The sequence below is a fragment of the Choloepus didactylus genome, chromosome 6 (assembly GCF_015220235.1).
Source record: "Choloepus didactylus isolate mChoDid1 chromosome 6, mChoDid1.pri, whole genome shotgun sequence".
Taxonomy (NCBI): Eukaryota; Metazoa; Chordata; class Mammalia; order Pilosa; family Megalonychidae; genus Choloepus; species Choloepus didactylus.
The window spans coordinates 89,958,203-89,981,713 of NC_051312.1; the positions used below are offsets into that span (position 1 = coordinate 89,958,203).

General features: G+C 48.6%; 1 protein-coding gene across 2 annotated transcripts in view; it reads left to right on the forward strand.

Annotated features, from left to right (window-relative positions):
• The first annotated feature begins 5,191 nt into the window (after window positions 1-5,191).
• Window positions 5,192-23,511, forward strand: part of DGAT2 (diacylglycerol O-acyltransferase 2) — a 34,682-nt gene continuing 16,362 nt past the window's right edge. The window contains exons 1-2 of one of the 2 annotated variants that reach the window (XM_037840708.1): window positions 5,192-5,509; window positions 21,397-21,525. In XM_037840708.1, the coding sequence (XP_037696636.1) occupies window positions 5,410-5,509; window positions 21,397-21,525 (229 nt within the window). In that variant the 5' untranslated portion in view covers window positions 5,192-5,409. The remainder of the gene's footprint in view (window positions 5,510-21,396; window positions 21,526-23,511) is intronic. The other variant, XM_037840709.1, reaches the window with a different exon arrangement.

A 23,511-nucleotide genomic window follows, 5' to 3' on the forward strand; every position in this document is an offset into this window, starting at 1 on the left:
CACCCTCCACATACAATAAGTCACTACCACATTCTGGCAGAACTCACCTCCTCGGATGCTTTTCTCTAGCCCAGGTCTTCTCTCCATTCCCTCCCCACTGCTCTAGCTCAGGGCTCAGCCTCTCCCTCCTGAGTCCCTACCACAGCCTTCTGACTGCCCTCCTGCCCTCCAGTCTCTCCTATCCATTCCCACACTGTGGCTGCAGGGCTCTAAAAAGTAATCTGATCACTGTCATTCCTTTACTTACAGCTCTCCCAAGAACCCCCACCACCCTCTCAATAATATCTTAAAAATGACACTCAAGAACCTTCATAAGAAGAACCTAAGATGGTGCCTAGGTGAGACAGGGCAAAAAAACACCTTTGTGAAAAACACTAGATAAAAACCAGAAAGTGACCCAGAGCTCCACTTCCAGAGTAGGACCAGCCAGACAAGGTCTGCTGAATCTACAGGGACCATGCATTTGGTGAAACCAGGAGTCTGCATTCTGAAACGAGTGAGTGAGTCGGCTGAAAGTCCCTCGGCCATGCTGCGATGTGGGAAAATGGTGGGGTTGGTGTTTGGAAATGAACTAATTCTTAAAAAAAAAAAAAAAAAAAAAAAAGACTGGGAGCAGCTGCAGATACAATGGGAGCAGGCTGGGCTAAAACCTCAGTGTCTGGTGTGGAGGATACCCCTTCCCACACCCACTGCTGATTGTCTTGGGCCCAGGGGAGCAAAGAGGGGCCAAAAGGAGAAAAAAATGCACAATTTGCAGCCATCTCCCTGGCGGGCAGGGGCACTCCTGCCCGGGGCTGAACCCACAGCACAGAGCCGTGCCAAGAAACCCAGTGTGACAGGGAGTCTTTCCCACAGCACCATGCACATGTCACAATATCCACCATGGACAGTGGCCTTTAATACACCCATGGCTGATTGTCCTGGAGCTGGGAGGGTGAAGCTGTGCGGAAAGGGGGAAGTTAACATGTCCCATTCAACCATCTTTGAAGTGGTCTGGGAATGCCCCTGCACGGCCTGGCATCCCAGGGCTTCCCTGGAGTCTGGCAAGCACTTGTGACGTGGCGTGGCCCTCCCTATCTCAGCAGAGGTCCTGGAAGAGCACAGCAGGGAAGGGGGAACCACTCAGAAATCCCAGGGAACCCTTGCCAATACCAAGGACTTTTGGGTCAGCAGCAGGGAACAGCCTTAAATCTCTGGGAACACCTGGGAGGTCTGATTATTAAAGCTGCCCTTCCTCTCTAACCACTCAGACACACGCCCCTCATTCAGGGCAGACAGCACCGACAACACACCCAAATTAAGTGTACCAATTGGATCCCACAAGAATCAGATCCCCACAAACCACAAAGACAAAGTTGGGGAGAACTGACTTGAGGGGAATAGCTGACTCACGGATGCCATCTGCTGGTTAGTTAGAGAAAGTGTACGCCACCAAGCTGCAGTTCTGACAAATTACAGATCAAGTAAAGCAAATGCCAAGAGGCCAAAAACAACAGAAAATCTTAAAGCATACGATAAAACCAGAAGATATGGAGAACCCAAACCAAAACACCCAAATCAAAAGATCAGAAGACACACAGTACTTGGCACAATTAATCAAAGAACTACAGACAGGCAATGAGAGCATGGCACAGGATATAAAGGACATGAAGAAGAACATGGCACAGGATATAAAAGACATAAAGAAGAGCCTAGAAGAGCATAAAGAAGAAATTGCAAGAGTAAATAAAAAAATAGAAGATCTTATGGAAATAAAAGAAACTATTGGCCAAATTAAGAAGACTCTGGATACTCATAATACAAGATTAGAGGAAGCTGAACAACAACTCAGTCTCCTCGAGGACCACAGAACAGAAAATGAAAGAACAAAAGAAAGAATAGGAAAAAAATTGAAAAAATTGAAATGGATCTCAGGGATATGATGGATAAAATAAAACATCCAAATTTAAAACTCATTGGTGTCCCAGAAGGGGAAGATAAGGGGAAAGGTCTAGAAAGAGTATTCAAAGAAATTGTTGGGGAAAACTTCCCAAACCTTCTACACAATATAAATACACAAAGCATAAATGCCCAGTGAACTCCAAATAGAATAAATCCAAATAAACCCACTCCAAGACATATTCTGATCAGACTGTCAAGTACTGAAGAAAGGGAGCAAGTTCTGAAAGCAGCAAGAGAAAAGCAATTCACCACACACAAAGGAAACATAAGACTAAGTAGTGACTACTCAGCGGCCACCAGGGAGGCAAGAAGGTGGTGGCATGACATATTTAAAATTCTGAGAGAGAAAAATTTCCAACCAAGAATACTTTGTCTAGCAAAACTCTCCTTCAAATTTGAGGGAGAGCTTAAATTTTTCACAGACAAACAAATGATGAGAGATTTTGCTAATAAAAGCCTGCCCTACTTCAGATACTAAAGGGAGCCCTACTGACAGAGAAACAAAGAAAGGAGAGAGAGATATAGAAAATTTTAACAGACATATATTGAATATTACATCCCAGGTCACTGGGACACACATTCTTTTCCAGTGATCACAGATATTTCTCCAGAATGGACCGTATGCTGGGACATAAAAATAAGCCTCAATAAAATTTAAAAAAAAAATGAATTTGTTCAAAGCACATTCTCTGACCACAATGGAATACAAATAGAAGTCAATAACCATCAGAGACTTGGAGAATTCACAAACACCTGGAAGATAAAAATGAGGGGGAGATGAAAACATTCATGGATAATCAAAAGCTGAGGGACTTCATCCCCAGTAATCAGTCCTATAAGAAATGCTAAAGGGAGTTGAGCAGGCTGAAAGGAAGGGACACTAAACAATTGACTGAAACTACATGAAGAAATAAAGATTTCCAGTAAAGATCACATGGTAAATATCAATACCAATACTACTGTATTTTTGATTTATAACTCCACTATTTACTTCCTACAGGATCTAAAATACATAAACTGTAATGATAAATCAGTGGTTTTGGACTCAATGTAAAATACGTAATTTTTGACAAGAATGATGGAGTATAGGAACATAGTTTGTGTCATATTGAAGTTAAGTTGGTATCAAAGAAAAACAAGATTGTTATAGATTTAAGATGTTAAATTTAAGCCCCACGGTAAACACAAAGAAAGTATCAGAGAATATGACCACAGAGATGAAAAGTAGACTAGGGGTTCTGAGAAGTGGGGGAAAGGGCAATGGGGAGTTAAGAAATGAGAGTAGGGTTTCTGTTTGGAGTGAAGGGAAACTTCTAGAAATGGATGGTGGGAAGGTGATAGCATTGCAACATTCTAAATGTGATTAATCCCACTAATGGAATGCTAGGGAGGGGGTGGAATGGGAAGATTTAGGCTATATATATGTTTCCACAATTGAAAAAAAAAAAAAAAAAAAAAAAGACAGTCTAAATAGATGACAATTAAATGCCAAGGATGATCCTGGATGGGATCTGAGGATGGAGGAGAGGAGGCTCAAAGGGACACAGATGGGACACAAGAAAAAATAAAGGAAATATAGAATGTAAGCTTTATATCAATGTTGAATTTCTTGAACTTCTTAGCTGCGCTTAATGAGATTGCATAAAAGAATGTTCTTGTCCATGGGAAAGGTATATGTGAATTATATTGTTTGTTCAAAGATATGTGCAGCTTGCTCCCATATGTTCAGAGGACAGCGCAATAGATGATGGATGATAGATAGTGAGGGAGGGCGGGAGGGAGAGAGAGAGGGAAAGAAAGAAACGGTGGTGTGACAGGATGTTAAAGGTGGTGGATCACGGTAAATTGAATTTATTTCAAAATAAAATTAAATTTTAAAAAAAAAAAAAAGGAAACTTCATAAAATCAGGCCCCAATCCTCCTTTTGCTTCAGTCTCATTTCCCACAGTTGCCTGGGCTCCAGCCACTTCAGGCCTCCTATCTCTGCCACAAACATGCTGGTTTCTCCCTCAGATTTCTCAGACTTTCTGCCTTGCCCCTCCTACCAACCTCCACACAACCCCCGTATGCAAAACTCCTAGTGTCTTTGGGCAATGAAAATAATTTTGGAACACCTTCTATGTGCCAGGCACTATGCTAGGCTCTTCCAAACCTTACTTCATTTAGTTTTCCACAGCACCTCACAAAATAATTATTATTCCCATTTTACCAATATGCAAACTGAAGTTCCAGAAAAGCAGGGTCTTCTCTCTCTCTAAGCCCACTGGGCAGGTAAACCCACTGCCTTCCCCCCACGTGGGACATGGCTCCCAGGAGTGTAAATCTCCTGGAGCTGGCATTGTGGGATTGAGAAAATCTTCTGGACCAAAAGGGGGAAGCAAAATAAAGTTTCAATGGCTGACAGACTTCAAATAGAGTCAAGAGGTCACTCCGGAAGTGTGCTATATAGGAACCCCTTTTTAGTCTTTTATGTATTGGAATAGCTAGGAGGAAATATCTAAAAAGGAAGGGAGGGAGGAAGGGAGGAAGGGAAGAAGGAAGGAAGGAAAGAAGGAAGGAAGGGAGGAAGGGCCTCAACCAGACTCCGGGTCCATCTGATTCCAAAGCACATCTCTGGGAAGCGCATCTTGTTGGCATCTGTGTGCGGCTGTCTCCACCCTCGCCTACGTGAGCTCCCCAAAGGCAGAGTCGGGCTGAGCTCAGCGTCTGGGTCCCCAGCATCCAGCCGGTATAAACGCTCTGTGAGGTTTCTTGATAAACAGATGGAAATGCAAAGGCAGCTTGGGTGGTCTAGGAGCTCAGCCAGAACCTAACTAATCCCAATACCACCAACCAGAAGTGGCACCTTGCTGCCGCAGGCCAGGTAAGACCCAGCCCAAACCAGAAAAACCCTGCCACCCTCTCGCCCTCGGAGCGCCTTGCACGTGCTCTGCTTTCCAGGCCCACGTTCCAGGTGCCGGGCCATACCAATCTCCGCGGGGGAGAGAAAGGGGCCGGCAGAGAACAACTGGAATACCAGGTGCACTTGTTGGAATAAGGCCTCACGTTCCACACCTCACCCCTAATCCGTGTAACCTGAGCAAGAGAGAGTCCTCAGGGCTACGCGTCGCCCACGCCGAGCCGAGACCCAGAAGCTCTCCCCTCCGTGCAGCAATGGTGCGGTCCGCGGGTTGGAACTCCCCGCCCCGCCCCCAGACCGCGTCGCGACCCGCCCCGTCTGTGAGGTTATAAAGCGCCGCGCTCCGAGCGGCTGGCCTTGTGGCGGCGGGCTTGGCTCTTTCTTGGCGAGCTCCTCCGGCCACCAGGGCTGGTGGCCCTCAGCTCCCTGTGCTGTAGCCGCCCGCGCTTCGGCGCCGCTGCGGGGCTCCGGTCCTCTGCGCGTAGCCCTGGCCCTGGCGGCCGGCGCATGGGCCAGGGGCGCGGGGTGAGGCGGCTTTCCGCAGGGCCGTGACCTGCACCGGCTTCAGCATGAAGACCCTCATAGCTGCCTATTCCGGGGTCCTGCGAGGTGAGCAGCCGGCCGAGGCTGTTCGGAGTGAGCGCTCTCCTGGAGGACCTGTGCTATCACGTGAGGGATCTGGGGGGATGGGCTGTCAGAGCCAAAGGGGTCTGCAGGGCGCTGGGGCTTTCATCCTGGGATAATGAAATTGAAGGAAGATTTTTCGGGAGAGGATGTAACGAAGGGTTGTAAGGCAGGCGCGCGTGTAGTCTTATGATGAGGGCACGTTGCTGAGGACTGGCCGGCCACTGCAGGTCGAGGTCCCATTTCCTTCCTTTTCTTTTGAGGAAGTTTGCTCCTCCTCCCCTTAGATTATCTGGGTCTGAGATGAGGGGAGAATAATCGTTACCTAGTCTGGTCCAAGCAGCTTGACATTGTAGTAAAGTCTGGGTTCCACTCTCCACTCTGACTCTCATCAATCCTTGCAACCACTGTTACATCATTTCCTTTCTTTTGGGTTTGCTTTCCTTATCTGAGACGGGTGTGATACCACCCACCTTTCTCAGTTATTAGCGATGTTAGAGAACTTCTGTCCAGCCCCAGCACCATCTGTGGCCCCTGACAGTTTTCTCCCCTCTGGCCTGGCCAGGTGGAGCAAGCCTTGGCAGTGTGAGACTGCATGGTGCAGAGTGGCAGGGATTTTGCAATCCCCTGAAACAGCCACCAGACAGGGAATGCACCTGGCTGGGACAGGTGTGCCTGTTCTGTCTTCTGTTCCATGCCCATCCTCCAGCCCACGCTCTGGATCACTCTAGGCAGCAGCTCTAAGCCTGGCCCACTTAGAACGTGGGCAGACTCTGGGTGTCCTCCAGTCTGGCCCGTGCCCCTGTGCTTGCTACCAATATGGAACTAAGGCCCTCAGGGAATTAGGGGCAGAGTTGAGATCAGACTTCAGAGTGTTTCCCACTCAAGGTAGAGCATCCTTTCCATCACCACCACCCCCAACCTTATAGTTAGAAAAACTGGGTGAGGGCGTGGGTGGTCTGCCCAAGGTTTCCTTAACAGATGCTTGGCCAGGAAGACCCTGAGAAGCCATCACAACTGTCCTGGTCTGCATGTCTGCCTCATTTGAAACCTCCTTCCCTGTTAAGTCTTTATTCTGCTTGCTGAACTTAGATTTTTCTTTAGTAATTAACAATTGCCTACTCTTCTTCCACCTTCCTTATAAAAATAAAACTAATATTTAAAATTTTGAGAAATATAGACAAAAAATTGAAAATTGCAGGTAAATCGACTATCCAAAGATAACTTCCTATTAGCATTTTATAATTTAATTTTATTTATACACATCATACAGATGAAGTTGAGGACATGCTGTAGATAGGGTCCTGAATCCTTTTTTCTCCCTTTTAATGTTACATCATGAGCATTTCCTTCACTTTCTCAGAATCATAGCATTCCAGAGGCTGCAAGGTAACCCACCCTGGAGCCAAATCACAATTTAACTGTGTCCTGGACATTGGCTTTGTTCCCAGTTGTGATTAACACTGTGGTGCTGGTCTTGGTCTGCCCCTGTGGGTCTGGGTGCTGCTCCTTACCCTTGGAGAGGTTCCAAGCAGCAGCCTCTGTCTTAGGGGCAAACAGCCTGAGCTACCTCATGTACCCTTCCCAATAGCCGCTGACAACCCCTCCTCTCACTTAAGAGGACTTTTCCTGTCACTGTGCCCTTGGATGCCCAAAACAGGGGAAGGAAGTGACTTGCCCATGTTCATGCTTTTAGAAATATTTTTGTCTTGAGGTAATGGGGTAGGGGCACTCACAATGATGGCTCTGCTTTTCAGTGACCCTGGCTCTCCCTTTTTCCCTTTTTTGACCTAGGTCCTCCTGGTTATTCAGGAGGACTTCTACTCTAGTGAATGGTTTTGTGTAGGCCACTTAATATTTATCAACCATGGACAATTATAATAATATTCTTTCATCAGTTGTAACAAATGCACCACATTAATGCAAAGTGTTAACAATGGAGGGGGTTGTATATAGGAACTCTATTTTTTTGCGTGATTTCTCTGTAAACCTACAACTCTAATAAAAAAAAATACGAGGAGCATTTCCCCCTTGTTACCAGATCTTGAAAAGATGACCCCCCCCCCCTTTTTTTTTCTGGCTGCAAGGAATTGCATCACGGGATGTAGCAAGGGCTGGTATGAAATGCAAACCAGTCAATTTAGTTCTCTGGAATCTGCTTTGATGAAAGACTAGGTGGAGTAGAGGAGGGTGCTGAAGCAAATTTTTTGTTATCTGGTCATCCTATTAGATCTGCTTTCTACATCCTTGGTCCTTGCAGACACTCCCCAGTGGCCTAGTTTGCCTCTGTGGATAAGGTTCCACTGTTGAACACGCTGTCAGTGGCAGTATTCAAGGAGACACCATGGATTCTGTGAAGGGAAGTCCTGTGTTGGGTGAGAGATTGTCATAGATTCCTTAATGTCTAGTTCATTGGCGAAAAGGCCCAGCTGTGAGAGCGTGCTTGGGTGTGTGTGCGTGTGTCTCGGGCAGGAGGAGGTGGGAGGCAGGGTGGGGGGACCGTCTGTGTAGGCCTCTGAAGGACTGTCCTGTGCCAGATGTGGAGGCTGCAGACTTAATTGCACTTGCATGCCTGCCTTTGCCCCGGACAGGGGACCCTTCAGGTCGGAGCCCTCTGATACCTGCCCGTATCCCCACAGGACCCAGCAGTCGATGGTGGCAGCCCCAAGAAAGTTCTGAGCTGATTTATTCTGTGGTTCCAAAGAGAAAGGCAAGGAACAGGGGTAGTATTATGGGCGCCAGGTTTTGATGCAGTGGAGGAATGCTTTCTGACAGATCTCTAGGACTGAAACAGGCTGGGGGTAGCTGGAGATGGAGTTGCCCATCACTGGGGGCATGCAAACAGGGGCTTAGTAGGGGGCGAGACTAAGTGGCTAGATTATTGAGGGTGACTCAGTAAGACTAACCTGGTCTTAAATCATGGGATAACAGCATTACTTTCATGTCCCCCTCTCCCTCAATTCTGTGTTGCTTTCCCCATCCCCTACACCACTCCCTCAGCTACACAGAGCCCACATAGTTATATCTGCTACTGGGGGCTTGTCTGGGCTAGGAAGGGAGGGCCAAGAGTAATATTTTATTATTGGACTGGGTTACTCAATGGCCAATGTGGAGATCATGCCCTGCTCTCACCCCCTCCTACCCCACAAATTCAGTAGCAAGTACTTGAGTCATTGAATCCGAGACGCCTGATAGTGCTGAATGGGCCCTTTAGCAAGCATCTGACTCCATCCTCATTTTACACTGAGGACCCCCAGAGGAGAATGGACTCACCCAGGGTTATCAGAGCCAGGGTTCAAACCCAGATCTAACTACCAGTCTGTGACTTGCCCCCTTAAATCAAGATCTTGATGATAAGTGTGGTGAGGCTCTGTGCATTGTAGTGCCCAGTGGTTTGCTCAATGAGTGACAGTCATTAAAGTGGTCCCTGACCACCTTTTTTGGAGAGCCGCTGCCTACCTCCTCATCATCACATTTTGTTTTCTTTTTTATAGCCCTTATCTTTTTTTTTTTTATCATCATTTTATTGAGATATATTCACATACCACGCAGTCATACAAAACAAATTGTACTTTCGATTGTTTACAGTACCATTACATAGTTGTACATTCATCACCTATATCAATCCCTGACACCTTCATTAGCACACACACAAAAATAACAAGAATAATAATTAGAGTGAAAAAGAGCAATTGAAGTAAAAAAGAACACTGGGTACCTTTGTCTGTTTGTTTCCTTCCCCTACTTTTCTACACATCCATCCATAAACTAGACAAAGTGGAGTTTGGTCCTTATGGCATTCCCAATCCCATTGTCACCCCTCATAAGCTACATTTTTATACAACTGTCTTCGAGATTCATGGGTTCTGGGTTGTAGTTTAATAGTTTCAGGTATCCACCACCAGCTACCCCAATTCTTTAGAACCTAAAAAAGGTTGTCTAAAGTGTGCGTAAGAGTGCCCACCAGAGTGATCTCTCGGCTCGTTTTGGAATCTCTCTGCCACTGAAGCTTATTTCATTTCCTTTCACATCCCCCTTTTGGTCAAGAAGATGTTCTCCATCCCACGATGCTGGGTCTGCATTCCTCTCCGGGAGTCATATTCCACGTTGCCAGGGAGATTCACTCCCCTGGGTGTCTGGTCCCACGTAGTGGGGAGGGCAGTGATTTCACCTTATAGCCCTTATCTTTATCCATGTTATCATGTGTTTAGGTGATTGTCTCCCCACAAGAATGTCAGCCCCATAGGAACAGGGACTTTGTCTGTCTTGCTCAGTGTTATAATCCCGGCCCATCTAGTACAGTGCCTGGCATGTAATAGGTGCTCAGTAAATATTTGTTGAATGAATGGCTGCTTGATGGGACAAAGGCTCTGAGAGCTGCCCCATTTTTTTGGTAGGAGGCCTTGCTCTTAGCTTCAGTGTGATTCCACGAGCCTTCCTCAGGTCCTTTCTGTGCCCACCTGTGCTGGGTGCTGGGGCTGCAGCTTTTCCCTGCCCTGGAGACACTTGCAGTCTGGTGAGGAGCCAACTCCGGGCCTGAAGCCCAAGTAGGTGGGACTGGCCCATGCTCACCACTGTTTCCCTCAATGCATCCTGGGCTTGGGAACCAGACGGCCAGGATTCCAGCCCTAGCTTCTCTCTGGAACACGGCTGGGTGGCTCACTTTCCCTCTGGCAGCCTCATTCTACCTCTCTGGAAAATAGCATCAGAAATCTCAGACTCTCAAGGATTGGAGTTAAGATGAGTAGAAAGTGCTGTAGAAACTAACTGTGATGCTCATGTTAGTCCTTGTTATTTGTCCTGTGTGACATGTGCAATAGGTCCCCCACACTATGGAGAGCGGTGAACTCCACTCCAGGGCATCTAGAAAGGTTTCACCAAGGTGGGGACTGTGGGTATGGGCCTTTTGGTTTATTGGTTGAGCATCTCTCACATCAGACCCTGTATTGCACACACGGATGGATCCATCGTGGTCCCTGTCTCTGAGGCAGCAAGACCACTGGGAATGTCCACAAGATGACAGTGCAGTGATCCATGCCATGTTAGGGTAGGAAGCACGCAGAACTGTGGAGGCGCAAAGTGAGCGTGGGACATTAAATCATCCTGAGATCAGAGGAGGCTTCCTGGAAGAGGTGAATTTCTGTCTGGATTTGCAAAGCAGGCAAAGACATTCAGGCAGAGGGAACAGCATAAACAGAGGCATGAGATTTGAGGGCCCCTGAGCAATCTTCTGAGGGCCTGGTGTACTGAGAGGCAGAGACAATGGAGACAGAGAGGATGTTGTATCCCAGCCTGAGGGAGCTCAGCCAGGCCCATAGGGTAGGAAGGTTTGAGAGCTCTTGGGAAAGGAGCTTGGTACAGAGTTTCTTGGCCTCTAGTACTTCTGAGGCCTCCTGGGTATGGAGCTATTGGGGCATATTTGAAGGTCCAGGGTCAAGGGCTGGTGCTCGGAGTCAGGCTTTGGATCTTTTGAGCCTTGCTCCCCCACAGAACCACTGTGCAACCTAAGCAAACCACTACCCCTTCCTGATCATCTGTACAGTGAGAAATGCTGGGAGAAACAACCCTCTCCAGCTCCTTCCAGTTTTCCTGGAAAAATTTTATTCCAGCGATGCCCCCTGACTTCTGTGGGGTTCTCGAGTCTACCTCCTCCTCATTCTTGTCCTCAAGTTCTTGTGAAAATAGGGCTCACATCCTGCTTGGGGCCCAGGTAAGTGCCCCAGCAGAATCTCTCTCCCTATGCTCACCTGTGATATGTATTGTGATAGAGGCCTATTTTGGGGACTCCTTGGTGATGCACCCGCAAGCTGGTGGTGTTGCCATGGTAACTCCTCCCACTTCAGCTGTTTTTCTGATGTGCTAGGTCAGAGGGTGGGAGTGGGGAAAGCAGGCTAGTGGTGTCCTCAGCAGTCAACATCCATGGTCCTGGATGCAGCCCCAGCATATCGGGGACATGTGTCCTGAGAGCCTACTTCCTTGGCTTTACCTCCTAGGACTCAGCTCTTTTTCATGAAAACCAAATATGTGAAATTCCAGGCCTTTGGAGTAGCCCAAGGAGAAGCTTATATTCCTTTTGGGGGAACTTTTGTGGATAAAAAATTCACTACTGGATTCCAGCAGGGCACAGAAGGCCCAAGTTGGCAGGATCCCAGACTTCATCTGAGCTACGCCAGTCCCCTAATGTGCCAATTGGGAAACTGAGACCTAGAGAGGGGAGGAAGAATCCCAGAGTCCCAGAAAGCCTGTGGATGCCCAGGAGGCCTGGCTTACTGCCAGGACCTTTTGCCGATCCCGCCCTGAGGACAGACAAGCAGGAATCCGATAAGCCGGTGTAGGGGTTCTGAGGGCCAGGCCACGTCCTTCCCACCCAGTGCACCAGCCATTGTTATGTGTTGATTTTACAATGGTATGACTTCTCCTTTGAGGAAGATGTTCTGGTGGCCTGGCTTTAAGGAGAACTGATTTATGAAACAGAGTCTTTGAAAGGGATCATTAGCCCTTCCAGAAAAAACTCGCCTGTGTGTAGGGACCAGCTGAGTGGCTGGCAGGCTGCCTCAGGGCCCTTGAGCACAGTATGAACTTGGAGTGGAAGGGATTGGGTGGTTCTTCCTGGCCTTCAGGGTGGAGTCCAAGACTCCTTGGCCTGACATTCCAGGCCCTTCATGCTTCTGTCTTCTACTTTCTCAACTAGATTCACAGAGTCTGTGCTCCAACCTTACTGATATCTGTAGGTAGTTCTTCAAACTTGTATACTCTCTCCCCTCCAAGACTTTGCAAATGCTGTTCTCACTACCTGGGGTCCCCCTCCTATCAGCCTGGCAAACTCTTTTTTTTCTTCTTCTTCTTCTGGCAAACTTAATCATCCTTTACATCTCACCTGAGCTATCACTTCCTTCAGGAAGGCATTCCTGAGAACACCCCCTAGTCTGGCTTAGGGGCTTCCCCCCTGGATTCCGTAGCTCTGACTTACCCTCTGTGCATAATCGTTCACAGCCCTGTCTCCCCCACCATATCTTGGGTGGGGTATCCAGGAGCAGAGATCAGTCTCCAACAGATGCCCAAGAAGCAGAGAAGAGGTAGGGTCTTGGAGCTCCCATCCAAGCGGGGAGCCTGGATATAAAGAAAGCACTTGTTGAATGAAGGTTAACATTTGGGCTCCATTCCTCTGCCCCTCCGGAGCCTTCCATTGCTGCCCCAGCCTTTAACCCTGCCTTCTCCAGCTGGATTAGACTTTTCCTTCCCTAGAAAGCTCTATTTGGCCTTCTGTGATGGCACAGGTCAGTATGCCATGGACTGGGCTTATCTCTGATCTTGTCCAGGCCCTTTTTATTCATCTCAGTCCCCTTTGAGCATTCAGTCGTTCAGCGAACATTGACCAAGCATCTGTTCTGTGCCTGACACCATGCTGGACCTCGGAATCAGCCATGATCCCTGAAAACAAGCATGCACCCTTTCCTACGTGAGAAAGGCTGAGGATAGGAATGTGATGGGGTCGTGTGTAGTCAGTTCAACCTGGGAGGGAAAGGAAGGTTTCCCAGAGGAAGAGTCGAAGCCCGGTCTCCAGAGGGTCGGCACTCAGTGCCAGTAGGGGCCTGGTAAGTATGTGCAGTGCGATTGACCAAACTAGGCTTGGGGATGGCAGACTACCTGTGGGGATTGCAGGCAGGGCCAAGGGTGTGGGGAAACTTACTGAAGGGAAGGAGTCTCTGGCTGAGCATGTGGTAAGGCATAAAATGGGGACACCTTTATGTGTGAGGTTCGTGAGAGCCCAGTCCTGGACTGGGACTCCTTAAAAACAGTGTGCCGAGTCCTTCAGAGCTGACAGCTTTGTCTTGCCTGACCCTCTCATAATCATACATGTGGGTTCCTGCTGAAAGGTGCCTGGGGGGAGCCTGAAAAAGAGTTCATCACTGGCCTTTAAGAAGCAATATCTCCTTGGCTCCTGGCCTAGCTTCTTGGGCCTTCCTGGGGTTGGAAAGTTCTGCCAGGGCTCAGTATGTCCAGCCCTCTGCCTCTATGCAGGTTTGTACCCAGCCCTTTGGAGTAGCTTGAGGGTATCTTCCTCACTGTCCACTTGGCCCCAGACAGATCTCTGGGTCAGCAGAAAGCAGTCAGCTTAGGGCCAGATGGGCCCAGGTGTGGGATCCTTGGGGCTGGGGATGTGAGCAGGATGACTCCCTAGTCGAGGAGCCCTAGAGGTGTTCACATCTGTGCTGCCTCACTGGCATCTTTCTCACTCTAACGGAGGACTAGTCACTCTGTTTGGCCCTTTGCCTTAAGTTATTTAGACTCCTTACAACCATCCTGGATCATGACTAAGGAGGAAACCGAGTCTCAGAGTAGGGAAGTGACCTTCAAGGTTACACAGCAGGTCAGAGTCAGAAACAGGATTTGACTCCTGTGCCAGTTTGAATGTATTGTGTCCCCCAAACGCCATTATCTTTGATGTAGTTTTGTGGGGCAGACGTTTTGGTGCTGATTAGATTTGCTTGGACTATGCCCCACCCAGCTGTGGGTGATGACTCTGATGAGCTATTCCCATGGAGGCATGGCCCCACCCATTCAGGGTGGGCCTTGATCAGTGGAGCCATATAAATGAGGTGACTCAAAGAGAAGGAACTCAGTGCAGCTGTGAGTGACCTTTTGAAGAGGAGCAAGCTTGCTAGAGAGGAACGTCCTGGGAGAAAGCCATTTTGAAACCAGAACTTTGGAGCAGACGCCAGCCACGTGCCTTCCCAGCTAACAGAGGTTTTCCGGATGCCATTGGCCATCCTCCAGTGAAGGTACCTGATTACTGATGTGTTACCTTGGACACTTTATGGCCTTAAGACTGTAACTGTGTAGCCAAACAAACCCCGTTTTTATAGAAGCCAGTCCATCTCTGGTGTTTTGCATTCTGCAGCATTAGCAAACTAGAACAACTCCCAAGTCAGTTTTGATGCCAAAGCCTCTGCTCCAAGTCAGGGCATGGGTGGTTTTATCCAGTAAGCAGGAGAAGACACCAGGGCTTCCTTGATAATTAACTGGCATTCATGCAGCTCTTTACTTTTTATGAAGCCCTTGCCTATACATTATCTCATTTAATTCTCACAATAATCTTGCAAGGTAGGCATTATCCCTGCTGTACAGATGAGGAAACTGAGGCTTGTACAGGAAGTGATTCACCAAGGCCACACTTCTTGTGAGAGAGGGGCCAGGTTCTTCTGACTCCCAGCCTTCTGTTCCCGGCACCATCTCCAGGCTGGCATGACCCCTCCCCAGATGCCAGTAGTGCAGGTGGATGGAAGAAGCAGTGTGAGTTATCCAGAGGTTTGACCTGTCCATCTCATGCATACATGGCAGTACTTCTGGCATTCCCCCAGGTTCTTCTGCCTCCCTATGGAGGCTGGACTTGCTTAGTGCCTTCTGCTCCACAGATCAGAGGATCTGCTTGCCCTTCTCTCTATCATTGCCCCCAATTACTCTTCTTCATGGCTCTCATTACTGCCTAATGTGACATCATGCATTTATGTGTAGGTGTGTGTTCTCCCTCATCAGAATTTAAGCTCCCTGACAGCTTTAACTTCATCTGCTGTGTTTACTGTTATTTTCCCAGTGCCTGCAATAGTGCTTGGCACCTCATAGCTACTTACGCTTCAGGTCTTGTCTTCAGGTTTTGTCTCTGTCCTCAGCACCTCTTCCAGGAAGCCACTTTTGACTACTCAAGTCTTTTCCAACTTCTCTGTTCTCATCTTGTGTTTTGTGTAAATATGAATCCCCTTTTCTGGGCTGTTGAGCATTCTGTATTTGGGTCTCCCTCCTTATACCTCCCTCTGAATCTTTGTTCCCGCAGTTTTCCCAAGCCACAGTGCCTACTTTCCTCTTTGCCTCTCTGGATCTCATCTTCAGGGCCATGCCAAGGCCTTATCACTTCTTCAGAGTCTCCCCTGCCATTACCTTTACTCTGCTCTCTCTTCTCACAACTCATAGCCTTGTGGCTGTGCACCTCTTGAAAAACTTTGTATTTTCTCATTATTTATGCCCCTTTCTACTCCCATAGGTGATAGAAATAATGACAGTGGCTACCATTTAATCACCTAATAAATGCCAAATGCTCTTTTTGTACATTTTTGTCATTTAATCTTTCCAACCACTCTGTGAGTTGGGGATTATTATTTTCACAGATGAGAAAACTGAAGCTAGAGAGGTTAAAGTGACTTTTCTGAGGTCACAGAGCTAGGCAGAGGGAGAAGGCATGTGTAGGAGGAAGCCCTGGAAACCATGGTTTCATCAGCCCTGGGGTGTGGCCTCCTTGGTCACTGATGTCAGATATTAGGCAAGGAAGTGTTTACACACTGAGGGGTGTTTGGCCTCACTGCCGTGGGCAGCTCTGGTTTGGGGCAGGGCAGGTAGTCCTCCTTTTTGAAGGGTGTGTTTCGGAAGTCTGGGTATAGACTGGCTTGTTTAGTAGGGACCAGCCACCCACAGCATGGCATTGTGGAAATGATGAGGGACTCGGAGCCCAAATACCTGCCTTGAGTCTTGGCTCCCCTACCTCCTGACCTCCAGCAGGTGGTTTAACCTCTTATGGTTTCACTTCACCTCAGTTTTCCCTGCCTTGCCTCCCACCTACATTCCCAGGGAGTTTTGTGGGACAGTACGTGGGGAGAGGGGATTCCATTCTGGGTAGTAGGAAAGCTGCTCCGGGCTTCTCTGGCAGTTGTTCTCCCTCTGCCTTCCCCAAATCTAGGAGCAAATGGGCTGTGTGAATAAATGGTGACATGTGCCTGGGAGAAACTCTTTGATTTGGTTATTGGGAACCTTTTTGTCTTGGGACCAGTCAACTTATACTATGGCTTTTCCCATCTTGCCCCCTGAAAAAAATAAATCTATAGACACAAAGTTCTGTTTCCATCACAAGTGAGAAAACTGGAATTCATGGAGAGTGGGAGAGGCTTGCTTACCATCTCTAGGGTCCTCAGTGGTGGGGCTGGCTTGGCTTTCCTTCTGGGCAGTCCAGTCTAACTTGGGGACCCAGACCTTTGACTTCCTCTGGGACTTACGGATTTGTTCACACATACAGCAAACCTCTACCAATTCCTTCTCTAACCAGTCCCCGTGCAGGGTTCTAGGCGCAACTGATAAATTAAGTACCAGCTCTGGCAACCAGGAGTCACTAGCAGAGAGGGATGACCAAGTAAATCAACACAATGCAGCATGACTGGTGCTGTAAGAGTGAGCAGAGGAAGTGTGTGTGTGCCAAGAGAGGCTGGCGGGTGAGGAGCAAATTTGGGCTGGGACTTAGCTGGATACTGAAGCACCCTGCTAGCCCCGCCCAGGAATTGGGGACAGTCAGGCTAGGTGTGGAGGTAGAGGCAGTAGTGGCATCTGATTGCAGCATTGACATCCACACTAGCCTCTGCTGGACCCCTCCCAACCACAGCTGAGGCAGAAGAAGTGCTAACAGCTGGGTGGCAAGGGCTGGCAATGACCTGGGGGTGCCTAAACGAACCCTCACTTGCCATCTGCCTGGACAACTGCATCAGGGCTGCTGCAAGGTAGCAAGCCTCTAGGTCCCAAATACCTGGCCCAGGGGGTCCTCAGGAGGGTAGATAGTACAGTCAGAGCAGTTAAGAAATCAGAGTTCATTCCCCCCTCCCCATTTTATAGATGGGGAAACTGAGGTGCAGAGAGGTGAAGTATTTTGGCCAAGGTTACATGGGAGTCACTGGCAGAGCCGAGCCTGGAATCCTAAGACCTGCTGCCACTTTACTGCAAAGATGTCTCCTCCTGGTTCGTCCTCTGAAGGAAAACAGATCATTCCTAGTCCCCCTTCCCCTCCCCCACCTCCCAGCATAGCTGTGGGGAGAAGAGAGGGGGATCCTGCAGTATAGGTGTGCAGTGCACAGGCCTGGAAGTTGGGCCTGAATTAAATTCAGCTCTGCCACTCTCTGCTAAGTCACCTTGGCCATGTTACTTCTCTGAGCCTTTTTCATCACCATCAAAATGGGGTTGAAATTGCCAAACTTACAGAGCTGTTGAAGAGTCAGAGTGCCTAGAGGTGTTTTGGAGGCCCCAAAGTTTTGTAGGCTTGTTGTGAATCTTACCTGCCACCCAGCCCTGCAGGGAGGGAGCCAGGAGCCTGAGGAATGGCCCGAGCAGAGACCTGCTCTTCCTTGGACTCAGCAGACCTTTCTGAGTGCCCACTCTAGGCCAGACACTGGGGACACAGATGAGGATCAGATTCAGGCCAGCCCTCCGGGATCTCCTAGCCTAGTGGGAGAATGGACTTACAATCAGCAGTTAGTACAAAGTGAAGGACTGAGGGAGCCCAGAGAGAAGGGCCCAGGAAAGGCTTCCTGGAGGATGTGCTGCCCTAACTAGTTAGAAGGGCAGGCTGCCGGATCTAATTGCTAAGGGTCATCATCGAGTAGGCAAGGCAGGGAGGAGCCTTCTAGGCAGAAGGAGCACCTATCTGATGTTTCCTAGGTTCATACCGGGGCCTGGCATTCAGCATCCGTGGTCAGGCTGGCTCCCAGGCAGGGCTCTGTGGCCTGTATCCAGGTTGGAAATGTCTAGCCAGGAGGCAACCAAGTGGGTCCAGGCCTGAGGAGTGTGGAATTGCAGCCCTCACCCCTGCCCTCCCTCTTCAGGCAGCCTCTCACTCAAATTCCCACAGAAACACTCATCCTTAATCCTCAGTAGAATTTATGAGCATTTCCCACTTTGTTGGCAGAGCAGGTATCACCCAGGTTGTACAAATTTTATTAATTCACAATCTGATTTGTGGAAATATTTGTTTTTAACTAGTCTGCTTTTGGACGATTTACTTGGAGCCCAAGACTAGATTTTGAAATTCCGGAAAAGACTGCCAAATATACAGAAGGGTCATTGCTACCTTAAAATTAATTCACAATGTTTTTTAGCATAAAAATGAATGAAAATGCTGTAACAATGCTTTTCTTCACATAGTAATTTTCAAATATTAATATGTTCATTGATATATTAACCCCTTCATTAATACATTTATATAATATATCATATGAATACAGTTTTTAAGTACTCCTCAATAATATGCATATTTTGATGATTATAGAATTCAAAAAAATTATTTAGCTTTTGGAGCTTATTATGAACTATCCACTGCTGTGAGACCTTTGAGAGTCTGGTCTGTATAATGGTGTAAGAGTTGAAGAAGATGGTTCTTGCACTCTAATCTTATCGTTTTAAGAGACCTAGTAGAGGGATTCGGATTAGGCCTGATGAAGAATTTTTAGCTCTTCTGGTTGTTTCATTTGGGGATATGTCACCAGTGTGGAATTTCTAACCCCTCACCCCAAGCAAGAGAGCTGCATTAGCCATAGTTATTTGGCCCTGATGCAAAGGTGGGAGCTGGACAAAGTGTCTCCCTGGGAGTCCTTTCCTTAAGCATGCCTCAGGCCATTGGCCTTGGGGTCCTCTCTGCACTAGGAAGCAGTCAGTCATGAGGAGACATCTGAGTAACCACCAAGCACCTCCTCTCCATTGCCGCTTGTTCATGTCCAGAGGGAGACAGTGGCCTTTAGCCTCCCTCCATCCTAAAACTTGCCCTACCTAAGACTGGACTGAGGCTCTTCCAATAATGTTTCTCAAACTTTAGTCACCTGAGGATCTTTTTAAAATGTAGATTCTGATTCAGTAGATCCAGGCTGGGGACTAAGATCTTGCATTTCTGACTAGCTCCCAGGTAATGCTGTCATTTCCAGACCTTGCTTTTGAGTAGGAAGGTGCTAGGGTACATTCTGTCTTCTCTCCAGCCAGGGTCCCAGCCTGCCCCAGACCCAGAGCAGGGACTTGCCTAGCCCTTGGCCTATCCCCTAGTAGCCACAGCTCCTGTTTTACTCCATTCCTCAGCTGCTGGAGGCTGACTTGGCAGACCAGCCTTTGGATCTGGGGTTCAGGCCTGTGCTGGGGCCTCACTCTCTCCCCCATGTGCATATATATGCTCTTTCACCCAGGTCTCTCCCCACTGCTGGACAGGTTTACCAAGCCCTATGCATGGCCCATCTTTGGAATTTTTGTGTCTTATTGGCAGAGCCCTTTGTTTTTGGCAGCTGTTGTGGGAGAAGGGGTGATGCCTTAAGCAGGAGGCAGGGATCTTGGGTCCCAGCTCCAGCTTTGCTCCTCTCTGGGCCTCATTCTTCCCAGCTATCTCGATGACTCCAGAGGGCTCCAGGATGGGTTTGGGGGAGAGTTTGGAGGGTGGGAAGAACCTGTGATGATAGGAGAGGGGGGCAGGTGAAGGAGCATTTATCAGCCAAACTCCTGGAAAGGCTCTGTGGCCCAGCCTCTCTATTTGCTTCTGTGAATTAGCATACTGCCAAATCCACCTAATTACACATGTAGAGTACTGGATGCTACTGAGCACCTACTATGTGCTGTGCACTGGGGTTTGGCAGTGAGCCCTCATGGACTTGTATGGGGTTACATAGTGAATGGATTCAATGTTTGAACCAGGGTCTGACTCTTCTTGCTATACCAAGCCCCCTTCCTCTGATCCATAAGGTTCGAATAAAGGGAACAGGGCTGGTGTGTTCACCTTGAGGCCTAGTGTTTCCTACATGCCTCCTAAAAGCCAAGGCAATTAACTTTCAGCTGAATTGGGCTATATACCTTTCTAAACTCTCCTGAGAACTTGCTGCTCTACAGATTTTGAAGAAATGCAAGGGCTTGAGTGTAAGCCCCCTATAAACACCTGTCCCTTCCTGCTCCCAGCATGTAGTCCAGGGTGAGAGGTCATGAGACCCTCGAGGGCAAGATTGGAGCTATCTCATCTGTGCTCTGGGCCCAGCACAGGGTCTTACATAAATTGATGTGAAGGAATGTTTGACCAGCACACAGTAGGCACTCAGTGAGGATGTGTTGAGCAAAAGGCATGAATTTGGGGCTCAGCAGAAGTGGGAGATTGAAGTGGCCCACTCCTTTGGTCTAGCTGCTGCAGTGAATGGGAAATGCATTAGGAACATCTCCCATCCTCTTCCCCAGTGCTGCCTCTCCCAGAATTAGTAGGCTTCCTGGCCCCACTGCCCATCACCTGCTGGAATTGAGGGCATCATCCTGGAGGTACAGCCATGGAGCCAATTAAGTGGGCACATCTTGTCCTAATTCCCTGGCTTGGCACTTGCTTGGTAGTGAACATAATTACAGCCCTCAGGGTCCTCCAGGCTGCCGACAGCTTACTCACCACTAGCGTCTTTATGGGGAAACAAAGGCTCCCACCTGACTCCTCTCTAGACCCCAACCTTAGGCACTGAGATGAAGCCAAAAGTATCATACCCTCTGAAGATCCAGGACCAGTGTTTGTGTCTGTAGTGGTGGGATTGGCAGTGTTGGGAGGGGGGTAAGAGAGCTCAGCCCTGGGCATGAGGGGGGCGGAGCAGGGATTGGGGGTGCTCAAAGTACACTTGGAGAAAAAACATTGCCAATTGGATGTTGAACCTGTGTCCTTGGCCTCACAGACAGATAGCAAAGATTAAATATTTGTACTAGATCCAGAGAAAGGATAGGGAACAATAGTTTGACTGGGGCAGGGGGAGGGAAGAGAACTGACAATTATGGAGAGCCTCCCCAAAGTCCCTGAGCTAGCCTCTTTAGATACCTCATTTGGTTTTCAAAACGACCCTATGAGGGGGAAGGTACCATTTCCATTGTGTTCATAAAGAAATGGGACATGTAGAACATGTAGAGTACTAGATGCTACTGAGCACCTACTATGTGCTGTGGGAAGCATTGTGAACAGCCCTGAGTTACAAAGCTGTTGGGGAGTAGGACCAGGATTTGAACCCAGGTCTCTCTCATTCTCTGGCCCATGCTCCTCTCACATGTAAGAAGGTAGATGCAGGAGGTGGGTTGGGGGTGGGACTCTGAGTTCTAGGGAAGCATGGTGGCAACCTGACATCTCCCCTTTGTTGCAGGCACTGGCTCCAGCATCCTCTCAGCCCTCCAGGACCTCTTCTCTATCACCTGGCTCAACAGGTCCAAGGTGGAGAAGCAGCTGCAGGTCATTTCAGTGCTGCAATGGGTCCTGTCCTTCCTCGTGCTGGGTAAGCTGGGGTTTTGAGGGCGGGTGAGCAGGCAAGCAGGGGCCACCTCCCCAACAGAGGTTAGAGCAAGAGCTCTGCTCTGCAGGGGTGAGGGGTAAGGGGTGAGCGCCACAAGCAGCCCCCAAGAACATCCTCCCACTTACTTACCACCTTTTGGGTCCCAGGTCAAGTGCTCTACGCCTAGGCATATGTGAGTCCTCAGTAAGATTCAATGGGAGGTGGTGGTATGGTTCCCATTTTACAGATGGGAAACCCAAGTCTCAGAGAAGGTAGGTATCTTGCCCAAAGTCACTCATATTTGAATCTACGCCTGTAGGACCCCTAAAGCCTGTGCATTTCTCATGGTGCAACCGTGCCTACTAATAAACATTTTCCAGCAGATCTGTTGCTTTGCTTTAAGGTGGTATGCTGCTGTATTTAAGTCCTGGCTTTACCACAAACAAGTTCTGTGACTTTCCACAAGTCACTTAAGCTTTCTGTTAGTTTCCTCATTTAGAATGTGAGGAAAATGCTGCCTTTCTGGCTTTTGTGGGGATTAGAAATAAGGAATGAGAGCACCTGGCACCCCACCCCCAACCCTTCCACCCTCTACTGGCCTAGCTGCTTCCCTTGGCCCGTTTAATGCTGGCTCCCTTCTGTGTCAACACCTCCCATCTCAGTGTTTGGGTTGCTCCCTCTGTGTGTCTGGGGGTAGTGCCCTCACTCCCTGGGTGGCTATCCAGGCCATCATGGATTGTCTGGTAGGAGGGACCCTGCCCTCCTAGAAGCCTCTTCTCCCTCTCTCAGGTCCCTGTGTCCTCAGCATAAAAAGTAGCTTCCCCAGCACATCAGGGCAGACAAAACTGATGCAAAGCATCATACAATACATTCCACAGCCTGTGAGTGAGTCCCTCTGAGCCACCCACTCGTCAGGATTGTCCAGGCTACTGGCAGATTGTCCATGCTGAGCTTCCAGTAAGAAGGGGGTCTCTAATACCACACTTGCAGGGCATTTCCATGCTGCCCTGCCCTTCTTTCCAGGGCAGAGGGATGGGGAGAGTAGTGCTATTTATCATGTCCCCACAATGTGCCAGGCACTGCATGTGTCTTTCTTTGAATCCCCACTTCACAGGTGAAGAAATGGAATCTCTAAGGGATTCTTTGAGACTGTGAAGCTCATTAAATGGCAGAATTGAGATTTGAGCAGAAGCTCAGTGCACGGACTTTGCCAGGGAGCTAGGATTAGTGGTTCTGGTCTAAAACAGCCAGTTTCACCTTTAGGCCCAAGAGGAGGCTTTAAGGAGGAGACCATGAACCCCTAAAATTAGATATAAAATTATATGTGAGAATATATGTACATTTTTTTGGAGAGAAGGACCATAGCTGTCCTCAGATTCATACAGGGACATATGATCTCCAAACAATAAAGAAACACACACTGGTCTGGGGAACAGAACAAATTAAACTGACTCCCTCGGAGCACGAATCCCCAGCATGGCCTGTGTTTGGCCCCTTATTAAAATCCTTGGTAGAGAGCACAGTGTAACCCCCTCCTTGTATGGAAAGGTAGCAGGGGCCCAGCTGGGGCAGAGCCTTGCCCAAGGTCACATGAGAAGGAGATAGTGGGACCAGTACAAGAACCAGGGGACTTCAGCCTCCCAGACCCCTGCCTAACCTTCTGCACTAGCTCCCTTAACCTCCAGTTATACCCAAAAAGCCACCACCATTCCTGTCTTAGTGGGTCAGAGCTAGGCTGGTGAGGAGTCTAGTAGCTGGTAGAACCCCAACCCACACAACATGCAATGGGGATTGGCTCCAGGATGTAGGTTACCAATTGATCATGACCAACCACAGCCCTAAAACCAGCCCAGCATCTTCCCAGTGCCCCCATTGGTGGGAGCTAGACCTGGTGGGTGGGTAGGTCTGCTGAGCTGCTACTAATTACTGCCCTGAGCAGCCCCAGCCACTCCTTCCTGCTGCCACCCAAAATCGCTGGCTGAGGCTTGC